We start from the raw sequence: 12,107 nt of genomic DNA, 5'->3' as shown, positions 1-12,107 counted from the left end.
ATGGATAGTGGATTAACTGGATTAACTGGATTAACTAAGGTTGTTCCTATGTACAGTGGCAAGAAAAAGTATGTGAACCCTTTGGAAATACCTGGATTTCTGCATAAATTGGTCATAAAAATTGATCTGATCTTCATCTAGGTCACAACAATAGACAAACACAGTCTGCTTAAACTAATAACACACAAACAATTATATGTTTTCATGTCTTTATTGGACACACTGTGTAAACAATCCCAGTGCAGGGTCGAAAAAGTATGTGAACCCTTGGATGTAATAACTAGTTGACCCTCCTTTGGCAGTAATAACCTCAACCAAACATTTTCTGTAGTTGCGGATCACACCTGCACAGCGGTCAGGAGGAATTTTGGACCATTCCGCTTTACAAAACTGTTTCAGTTCAGCAATATTATTGGATTGTCTGGTGTGAACTACTCTCTTGAGGTCATGCCACAGCATCTCAATCGGGTTGAGGTCAGGACTCTGACTGGGCCACTCAAGATGGTGTATTTTCTTCTGTTGAAACCCTTCTGTTGTTGATTAACTTCTGTGTTTTGGGTCGTTGTTCTGTTGCGTTGCCCAACTTCTGTTGAGTTTGAATTGGCGGACAGATAGCCTAACATTCTCCTGCAAAATGTCTTGATAAACTTGGGAAATCAAAGCAGCCCCAAACCATGATGCTCCCTCCACCATACTTTACAGTTGGGATGAGGTTTTGATGTTGGTGTGCTGTGCTGTGCCTTTTTTCCTCCACACATAGTGTTGTGTGTTCCTTCCAAACAACTCCACTGTAGTTTCATCTATCCACAGAATATTTAGCCTGTGGAACATCCAGGTGTATTTTTGCAAACTTCAGACGTGCAGCAATGTTTATTTTGGACAGCAGTGGCTTCTTCCCTGGTGTCTTCCCATGAACACATTCTTGTTTAGAGATGTTAGCATGTTCCATTGATTTCTGTAAGTCTTTAGCTGACACTCTAGGATTCTTCTTAACCTCATTGAGCACTCTGCTCTGTGCTCTTGCAGTCATCTTTGCAGGATGGCCACTCCTAGGGAGAGTAGCAACAGTGCAAAACTTTCTCCATTTATAGACAATTTGTCTTACCGTGGACTGATGATCATCAAGGCTTTTAGAGATACTTTTGTAACCCTTTCCAGCTTTTTGCAAGTCAACAATTCTTCATCTTAGGTCTTCTGAGATATCTTTAGTTCGAGGCATGGTTCACATCAGGCAATGCTTCTTGTGAATAGCAAACGCAAATTTTGTGAGTGTTTTTATAGGGCAAGGCAGCTCTAAGCAACATCTCCAATCTCTTCTCATTGATTGGACTCCAGGTTAGCTGACTCCTGACTCCAATTAGCTTTTGGAGAAGTCATTAGCCTAGGGGTTTACATACTTTTTCCAACCTAGATAAGTTTAAATGATGTATTTAATATAGACAAGAAAAATACAATAATTTGTGTGATATTAGTTTAAGCACGCTATGTTTGTCTATTGTTGTGACTTAAATGAAGATCAGATCAAATTTGATGACCAATTTATGCAGAAATCCAGATAATTCCAAAGGGTTCACATAATTTTTCGTCCCACACTTTTCCTTCCCACTGTAGCTGTTTCTATAGGAATCAAATGGTGGTGTATACAGGTTATACAAGTTTGTTTCTGTGGTGGGTAGCAGCTGGCTTTAAGACCTTCAAGGACTTAGTGAAACAGTCTGTTTGACCTGAACTTGACACCTACTGCAACACTTGGTGCTTCACATGAGTCACAAGTAGTTAGGAAACATGTATAGGATGTTATTATCTCCCTATGCTCTCTCACAGCTACTGGCAGGGTATACTGAGTGTATACCGTGAAGGGAAATTGGTGAACATCGAACATACAATCATGTTTTCCAAACAGAACATACACTAACCACTAGGCTATATGGAACTCTGTTTGTAAATGTTGATTAACATGTTACCACAGAGATGTTTTGTTCAGTTTGTATGCATTTCTGTATACAGCAGCTGTGAGAGATGGACTATGTTGCCATACATTCTATATGTTATAAAATGATTTTTTTGCCCTTGCTTTCTCCCAGTCTCTGGAAAAAGAGGTTCCTCAAGAGACCATCTGGTTAAATAAAGGACAAATTAAGCAAAAATAAGTGTATGTAGTTGAGTGTAACATAAGTTTATATAAATCAAATCAAGTTAGTGGTTTTGTGTAAAAGAAACCAACTTAACCATGTTTGTGTGGTTGTGAGTTTGTGGTCGCTATAGGTTTAACCATGTTTGTGTGGTTGTGTGTTTGTGGTCGCTATAGGTTTAACCATGTTTGTGTGGTTGTGTGTTTGTGGTCGCTATAGGTTTAACCATGTTTGTGTGGTTGTGAGTTTGTGGTCGCTATAGGTTTAACCATGTTTGTGTGGTTGTGTGTTTGTGGTCGCTATAGGTTTATCCATGTTTGTGTGGTTGTGTGTTTGTGGTCGCTATAGGTTTAACCATGTTTGTGTGGTTGTGTGTTTGTGGTCGCTATAGGTTTAACCATGTTTGTGTGGTTGTGTGTTTGTGGTCGCTATAGGTTTAACCATGGTCGTGTGTTTTTGGTCAACCAGGTTTATCCGCAAACAAGGTCTGGACCGGCTTTTCTTTGAGTGCGACACCCACATGTGGCGACTTGGCGACCGCAAAATCCCAGAAGGCATTTCTGTGGACGGCGGTTCTGATTGGTTCCTGCTCAATCGTCCGTTCGTGGAGTACGTTATAAACTCCCAAGACGACCTGGTCACCAACATGAAGCGCTTCTATACCTACACACTGCTGCCTGCCGAGGTAAGAACACACACACTGCACACTGCACACACACACACACATACAACTATATACTTCTGCTCGCTGAGGTAAACACACACACACACCTACACACAGCAGTCCTAAGGACACTCCGTAAGGGCTTGGAGGAGATGGTTTGAGGAACAGGAGATGTTTGTGGTTTAGTGTTCCAGGTGTCCATGTCATCCTTCATTCTCCTCTCCTCCGCCTACACTACACTTCACCCACTCTCTCTTATCTTTTCTTCTCTCTCTCTGTCCTCAGTCGTTCTTCCATACGGTGCTGGAGAACAGTGCTCACTGTGAGAGCATGGTGGACAACAACCTGCGCATCACGAACTGGAACAGGAAGCTGGGCTGTAAGTGTCAGTACAAACACATAGTGGACTGGTGCGGCTGCTCCCCCAACGACTTCAAACCTGCCGACTTTCACCGTTTCCAGGTGAGACATGGTGTCATACACACACACAAAACATAGACACACACATAAAAATACAGTATAAACACACATCTCTCTTTCACATATTTCTCTCTCTCTCTCTCCATTTCTCACTCACACACACACACACACACACACACACACACACACACACACACACACACACACACACACACACACACACACACACACACACACACACACACACACACACACACACTTTTCTCTCTCTCTCTCAAACACACACACTTGAATACATCCAAAGTCATAGTGCTGACCTAACTAGTCTCTATGCCAGCTTGCTGCCCTCTGCCTAGTCTACTGTCTGGCTCTGTTGGCTGCCAACCCTAATGCCAACCCTGACTCTGGCTCGCTGGCTCTCCCCTGGAATTCTGGCATGGCTGGAGCACACTGACAGTATTATTACAGTATAACATGCCTAGGAACAGTGTGTGCGTGTGTGTGTGTGTGTGTGTGTGTGTGTGTGATTCATTACAGTATACAGAACACACTGGGCACAGTGCAGACCTCCTACCTCCTACCAGTCAGTCCACTGTATTAATAGGACTTAATTAATATCCTATTGAGTGTGGCTTTTCCACGCTCAGTGGGCTCTAGTATAGACTGACAGAGAGGCTATATTTAGGCTAGAAGCTGCACATGATTCAGAATTTACTGAGGAGGACCGTGTAGTGTCTAGTACTGGACACGTATCTAGTTCTATCAGTGGTGTAGGAGTGGGTGTCTAGTGTCCCTACTAATGGTTATGTGTGGTGTGGAGGAGTCCTCTTAATAAATCTGTGGGGGTGTTGTGTTGCTTCGGTGAAGAAATGGACAGATCTGTGAGAAGGGAAAAAAAGAGGAGAGAAAGAAAGAAAGACAGGACGGAGACGATGAGGTGGAAAAGTCTCACCTGTTACAGACAACAGAGAACCTTTCATAACTAGATCCTGGACCTCGCCGCCATCTTTCCACCCTCTGATTTCTCTCACCTAATGAACTGTACCTGTGAAAGTTGGGTTAATAAATCGTGTGAGGGGGCGTGAGAACCGCCGCCAAGTTCCACAGTTGCTGCCCTGGTGCGAGAATGCCACCGGTTGCCAGATAAGTAAAGGGTTGCCAGGTCTGGGCCCTATGAGCTGTGATTTTCTCTCACACTAGGAATTTACAGCAAGGTGCGCAGTGCGGGAGGAGATGAGGGTAAATAGTTTCCCCTCCCTGTCTGAGGTGTATGGAACTGAAAGGACTGGCTGTGTGTCTGCCAAGCAGCGGAGGCTGCTGAGAGAGTTGTTATGAGCAACTGTCAACCACAGCAAGAAGCAAGGGATGGAGATATAGAGGAAGAGAAGAGAGTGAGGGAAAGAGGGAGATTGAGGGAGGAGGGCAAAATGTTCATGAGCTACTGTCAACCATTGCCCATGTTAGCGTGAAGCAGGGGATGGGGAGAGAGGGATAGATGAAGAGTGTGTGTGAGAGAGATGGAGAGAGAGACAAGAAGAAAGAGAGAGAGATGAAGAGAGGGGTGGAGAGAGAGGGGTGGAGAGAGATGAAGAGAGAGGCAGACGTAGAGAGAGATAAAGGAAGACATAGAGACAGAGACAAACGGAGAGAGAGAATACTATTCATCATATCCTCTGCCCTTCATCCATCCATCATCCTAACACCCCACTCACACAGTGTTTTCCACAAGCACATGGAGTAGCCAGCCAAATAGACAAAGTACCCAGCCAGGCTGTTAAGATTAGATCTTTTTTTTTGCCGAACAAGCTCTATTTTTGGTGGACTCTGGTACATTCTAATGCTAGATTGTATTTTCAACCAGCAACTGTCAGGAAATAACACTGATATAAATCAAATTGAATCAGTTTGCCTTCACTGAGCCTTCAAAGAATCCTGTAAGAGTCTGCTGACTTCCACAGGCTACAAGCTTCCTTTTAAGAGGCATTTTCTCAGCGGTCTGTAATATAGGTATTATTGAAGAATGACGCAGGTGTTAAACATGGGCTTTGCTACACAGAAAGCAGCAGTTGACTACTCCATTGTCAACACTTTGATTAAATCAATAGAACTACTGTATATCGAATCATTTTGAAAATACCATATAAAAATACTATATAAAAATACCATATAAGTATCAATAGCTTTTAAAACGATTCAATCTGGGGTTTTTTATCATATTTTGGACCAGTGTGAGACTCTCTCTACTAACCTACCCATTGTTCCTGTACGTACCACGAGACCATTCTATCCAATTAAGGTGCCACCAACCTGTAGTGTGAAGAAATGTGACTGCAACCACACAACACACAACACACACCCAAGTACCAAGAGGCGGGACAGACAGCAGACTGTCAAACCAGCGGTGTTTCCGTGTCATCGCTCACTTCGTGACTGACAGGCGCCTGTCCTATCAGTAGATGGCTAGAGGATGCATATTGTTCATTCTAGCGGGAGAGGGATCGGCAGACTTTTTTCTGACTAGCGAATTGAAAAGCCATTTAAGTGGAAAAAGTACCTGGCTGAAAAGGACTGTAAATCGTCTGTATAGCCGACAGCCGGCGCTAGTGGAAAACACTGCACACACCATCTTCTAGAGAAAACTCATTTACATACGCCAATTAGCCATTGTTGACATCAGCACTTATGAGACTCATTCATTTTTTTCCCACCTCCTTCCAATGTTGTCTTTTATAGGACCGTCTCCAGTCCCTTTCCATTTCAGTAAGTGCCTCCCACAGCCATTCAAAGCCATTTCAGTGGGCCATAAGCAAAGTAGCGAAATGCCTCTTAAAGTGTGGATGTGACACTCCTTGTTTTTCTAGCGAGAAAAGGGATGCATCCGATCACCCACACCAATTTACAGGCACACTCACCCACACACTCTGACACTCCCTCGCACACACACATTCTCTCTCTCACAAACACACACACTCACCCACACACTCTGACACTCCCTCGCACACACACACATTCTCTCTCTCACAAACACACACACACACACACACTTTCTCTAGCGAGGAACAACGAATCGATGCATCTAAAAAGTTAATCCCAAAAACCCTCCTTAACAACAAGGCCAGATAGAGAGAGTTGTTTTGGAGGGAATTCAGACTGACTCCTGAGTGTTTTATGTCTGTTGTCATGGAGATCGGCAAGCGGGGGATAGAGAGAGAGAGAAAGAGAGAAAGAGAGAGAGAGAGAGAAAGAGAGAGAGAGAGAGAGAGAGAGAGGGGGGGATTGGAGAGAGAGAGATAAAGGTAAGAAGCCAGGGAGGATTATTTTTGTCCTGTGGATTCCCTGGTGTTTCAGAAAGTACAAAGGGAACAGGAAGTCTTCTTCTTCTGTGGTTTTGCCTTGTGTTTGAAAGAAGCACCAAGCTCTGGTAGCTGACAGGGGTAAAGACACAACCCTGAACTTAGTGTGTGTGTGTGTGTGTGTGTGTGTGTGTGTGTGTGTGTGTGTGTGTGTGTGTGTGTGTGTGTGTGTGTGTGTGTGTGTGTGTGTGTGTGTGTGAGAGAGAGAGTGAGTGAGAGAGTGAGAGAGAGACAAGACGTGGGTACTGAGACAGTTTACCAGGGTGATATGACGTGGCAGTGTATCTGCTTGTTGTCTTCTGTATGTGGGAGAGAATATTAAATCAAAGCTGCTCCTCGCACACACACATGTACACACTCTTTCTCTCTCTCTCTCACACAACCTCCCACTCAATTCCACTACATCTCCCATTCTGCAGTCGTTCCCAGCAAGCCACTATTGCTATAATCTTCTTTCTGTTTTTCTCTCCCCTCCTCTCCTACTCCCTCCATTTCCTCAAAGCAAACGGCCCGTCCTACGTTCTTCGCCAGGAAGTTTGAAGCCAGTGTTAACCAGGAGATAGTGAACCAACTAGATGGCTACCTGTTTGGACCTATGCCCCAGGGGACCCCTGGCCTCCAGGCCTACTGGGAGAGTGCTTTTGACGAGGCGGACGGGGTCGCGACCCTGAGCGACACACAGCTCACACACTACCATGCGTTTGCTCGTATGGGCCTGGCCAGGGCGGCAGCATCGCTGCAAGGAGATCCTAAGGATGACAGCTGCAGGTTAGTAAGCAGTCCAGGTCACACACTGAACACATGTACACACAGTGGTGTAAAGTACTTAAGTAAAAATACTTCAGTAGTTCTTTTGGGTATCTGTACTTTACTTTACTATTCATATTTTTGACTACTTTTACTTTTACTTCATTACATTCCTAAAGAAAATGATCTACTTTTTACTGCATATATTTTCCCTGACACCCAAAAGTACTAGTTACATGTTGAATGCCGAGCAGGACAGGAAAATTGTCTAATTCACACACTTATCAAGAGAACATCCCTGGTCATCCCTACTGTCTCTGGTCTGGCAGACTCACTAAACACGTGCTTCGTTTGTAAATTATGTCTGAATTGGAGTGTGCCCCTGGCTATCCATAAATACATTTAAAAAACTAGAAAATGTGGCCAGCTGCTTTGCTTAATATAAGGAATTTGAAATGATTTATACTTTTACTTTTGATACATAAGTACATTTTAGCAATTCATTTACTTTTGATACTTAAGTATATTTAAAACCAAATACTTTTACTCAAGTAGTATTTTACTTTTAGTCTTTCACTTTTACTTGAGTCATTTTGTATTAAGGTATCTTTACTTCTACTCAAGTATGACGATTGGGTACTTTTTCCACCACTGTGTACAGGCATGCATATAACATGCTAGCATGCACACGCATTGACACACACACACGTACACACACACACGTACACAAAAATAGTAGTATACACGCACAGAAAATGCATGCACAGAACAGGAATGCACACACACACACACACACACCACACACACACTGCAGCAGTCATTCACAGCTTCCTGACTGTGACACACCTCATTGTTTGGCGTGAAATTCAACCCTCCGTCAGAACCCTTTTGTATCCTTCCTCATCCAATAATATACATATCTGGTGTCAGAAGGCATCACACGTCAACACCATCCATACAGCATCACTAGCAACAATACCCTGCTTCTAATGAGCCGAGTTAACACTGTTCACTCAGGAAGACGATACCACAGATCAACTACGCCACGTGAAGGTGTACTGTGTATAGGTCATGGATGGTGCTGCTACATGTCCCTCGAGTACCAGTATCATTTCTGTGTCCCTAAGAATGACTATTGACGATACTGGTGTTATAACATGTGGGATCCATAGCAGCTGTATATGCTGGTGCTGTTAGTTCAGTATTGAGGCCTACTGTTGGCACATTACCAATATAGATGTACCCCGGTGTTACGATACATTTGCGATCCATAGCATCTAGCTTCCTGGATCGGGAGACGTGTTAGCTGGTTCTTTTATGTCTTTTGTCTTCACACGGTTACTTCCACGGGTGAAATGGCCGTTGTTATGACACATTTAGGATCCCTGTCATCTATGGATGCTAAAACAGGAAGCCAGTTTGAAGCCAACATGTCTTTTGTCTTAGTTACTGTTACTGTATTGTAATACCACAGATGCGACACATTTGGGACCAGTGGCATCTGCAGTAGCTAGAATATGAAACCTGTGTTAACTGAGTCTCGGGGCCCATGTACAGGTAACTGCCAAAATAAAGGAAACACCAACATGAAGTGCCTTAATAGTTGCCAGAACAGCTCCAATGCACCTTGGCATAGATTCTATAAGTGTCTGGAAGTCTGTTGGAGGGATGCGACACCATTCTGGTGGAATTGTCAGTGTTCCAACCAACGTGACATGTACTATACGCCCATGTTTCTGCTGCTGGAAGCTTGTATTATCAGTCTGTTTTAGATCCAGTATAGTTCCACATAAGCAGGATGGCAGGTAGTTCTGCATTGTGGGTAGCTGCAGGGGTCTCTGGGTATAGAGTCAAGATAAGAGGGAGCATGTTTCCATCTAGCTGCACACACACACACCCACACCCACACCCTATGTCTATTGTTTAACTACAGCTGTTTCTACTCATGTCTCTGCCTGTAAATTGAGAAGGAAGGGAAACGAGGTTCTGGGTGTGTGTGTGTGTGTGTGTGTGTGTGTGTGTGTGTGTGTGTGTGTGTGTGTGTGTGTGTGTGTGTGTGTGTGTGTGTGTGTGTGTGTGTGTGTGTGTGTGTGTGTGTGTGTGTGTGTGTGTGTGTGTGTGTGTGAGAACAAGAGGGCATCTGTGAGTATATGTGTCAGTCTGCAAATCTCTAATTGTGGGATCATGAGCATGTGAGAAAAGCATTTGCTGTGAGGAAACAAGCAATTTTCAGTCTTTCACACTAACATATCCACACCCAACTGTCACACACACACACACACACACACACACACACACACACACACACACACACACACACACACACACACACACACACACACACACACACACACACACACACACACACGGCAATGTTTGCGGCCATGAGAGGCTATGTTTGTAGAGCTTACAGTGTGTGTATGAGACAGCAGGGCGGGGCTGCCACGGGGGGATGGAGAGAAGGGGAGATGGAGGAGAGGAGAGGGGGATTTCTGTCTTTCACAGCCTGCTGTGACTCCAGTGGGGAGGGGGTGGAGGGATGGGCTGAATGGAGGCTCTGTGTATCTCTCTCTCTCTCTTGCTATCTCTCTCTTGCTATCTCTCTCTCTCCCCATTCACTCTGTGCTCTCTCTTTCTCCTACTCTCTTTCTCGCTCTCTCAACCTCTCACTCTCTTCTCTCTCTCTCACTCCCTTCTCTCTCTCTCACTCTCTCTCTCCCTCTGCCCGTTCTCTCTTTCTGCCTCTCTCTCCCTTTCTCTCTACCTCTAGCTCTCTTTTTATCTCTCACTCTCTCTTTCTCTAGCTCCTTCTGCCTCTCTCTCTACCTCTCTTTCTCTCTCTCTCTAGCACACACACACACAGACAGACACACACACACACAGACACACAATTGTCAAAGACGTCAACATCAGGCATCCCCAAGAGTCAATGTATAATTCAAATTGTGAGTACTTCAGTCCCACGCTGTAGGTCTGTAATAAATAACTGAGTAACTGATTCAGAGAGTGGTGAAACCTTTATTACTAGTGCTACGATGTTGCTACGGGCCATTGTACACATCTCTGCCAATCTCTGTCTGTGTCCCAAACGGCACCCTATTCCCTATATAGTGGGAACGAGGGAGGGAGGAGGAGAGAGGGATAGAGAGAGAAGGGTGTGGAGTGCTCTCCGTGAGCGGGTGTAAATATTTGCTGTTCTGCTTGTCAGGGTAGCTAGTGCTGTCGGGCTGGGACGGGCACACACACACACAGCGCTGTCGGGCAGACTGACTCCTGGTCAGACTACTGGAATACTGATGAGAAGGCTGGTGGGCACACACACGGTGGGCGTGGGGAGGATGAGAGATAGAGATAGATAGAGAGAGAGAGAGAGAGAGAATACCCTGTTTATTTTCCCAGTAGTCTCTGCTCTCAGTGCCAGCCTTCTGCCACATGTACAGAATCAGAAAAAACACTCACTCCACACACAGCCCCCAGAGCAATATAACTGTCAGGACTAGCCTGGACTGGCAAGCTGATTGTAAGATCAAGCTGACTTCTTAATGGTGTCCCAGACCACTTCAACCTTGTTAGTGTGTGTGTGTGGGGAGGGTGTGTGTGTTTTGACCTCAGCTGACTTTGTTTTAGACCAGCAGTTTTCAAGCTGTGGTCCGAGGACTACCTGCTCCGCACATGATTTAGTATTTGTAAAAATATATATATTGTAGTTATTGGATGTATGGTATTATAAGCAATTGTACATTACAATAGGTGTTTAGTCTGTTACATTCACTGATAAAATGGACAAAATTGGAACGCTAAGATATTTTATGTAAAGAAATTCTGCGAATCCGCGAATGGTGGCCCTCAAGATCTTTTGGCGCTGATTTGGTTGTTGGCAAAGGTTGGGAACCGCTGTATTAGACAATATGTGTGTTACGAATTAGTGAGTCATGGTTATCGTCAGAGGCATCGGGCTGTGACTAACTTAATATATTACTGCCAATATACCCAATGACTTTATTGGTCTGGTCCGGGGCAGGCTACAACTACAGTCTGGTCTCAGTCAGTCTGTCCATTCCTAGCCTTACTAATTGTCTCCACGGCAACAGATGTTTTACAGGTCATTGAAATAATGCATTTTCCCTTCACACAATCACAGAAAGCACAGCACGTCCCCCTAACCTTTACTTTAGCGTCTGAGACATTAGCAAGGCCCCGCTAGTGAACTTTAGCATCTACAAACATTAGCATTAGTAAGCAGTCTCCAGTAATTGTTCAATAGATGAATCTAGATACTCTCATCTTACACCATTGCCCTTTTAAACAGCACTGGTACCATATCAAGTTCACTAATGGGAATCTCAATGGGTCTGTCTGTTGGGTTACCACTGGTGTTGCCAGGTAAAACTCTGATGAGGTAGCCTGGTCCCAGATTTGTTTGTGTTCTTGTCAACTCCATTGCTGTGGGCATCATAGCCCAAACAGACCTGCACTCAGGCTACTGATAAAGGTCTGTTGAGAAAGGTTGGTTAAAAAGAAGTGTATTTTCTCTTGGTTTGCCAGGTATTTCCCCATGGGCCACCCGGTGTCAGTGCATCTCTACTTCCTGTCGGACCAGTTCCAAGGCTACCTGGTCAAGCACCACGCCACTAACCTGGCAACCAGCAAGCTGGAGACCCTGGAGACCTGGGTGATGCCCAGGAAGACATACAAGGTGGCTTCCCCGCCCAGCACCTTCACCAGGCTGCAGTTCGCTGAGGTAACTATCGTTCTTTTTTGGTTGTATAACGTTTAGGTAATGTTCACAGA

At 44.6% G+C, this 12,107-nt stretch overlaps 1 protein-coding gene across 1 annotated transcript in view; it reads left to right on the top strand.

The window, feature by feature from the left end:
* The window catches only part of LOC115177878 (xylosyltransferase 1), a 107,584-nt gene that overhangs the window by 82,693 nt on the left and 12,784 nt on the right, over positions 1–12,107 (top strand). Inside the window, exons 6-9 of the mRNA XM_029738874.1 lie at positions 2,601–2,817; positions 3,082–3,258; positions 7,072–7,337; positions 11,862–12,057. Coding sequence (XP_029594734.1) covers positions 2,601–2,817; positions 3,082–3,258; positions 7,072–7,337; positions 11,862–12,057 — 856 coding nt within the window. The remainder of the gene's footprint in view (positions 1–2,600; positions 2,818–3,081; positions 3,259–7,071; positions 7,338–11,861; positions 12,058–12,107) is intronic.

Source organism: Salmo trutta, chromosome 38, assembly GCF_901001165.1.
Source record: "Salmo trutta chromosome 38, fSalTru1.1, whole genome shotgun sequence".
In the NCBI taxonomy this organism is placed as follows: Eukaryota; Metazoa; Chordata; class Actinopteri; order Salmoniformes; family Salmonidae; genus Salmo; species Salmo trutta.
The sequence above is the reverse complement of the archived record's forward strand: the minus strand, read 5'-3'. Positions and strand labels throughout refer to the sequence as shown.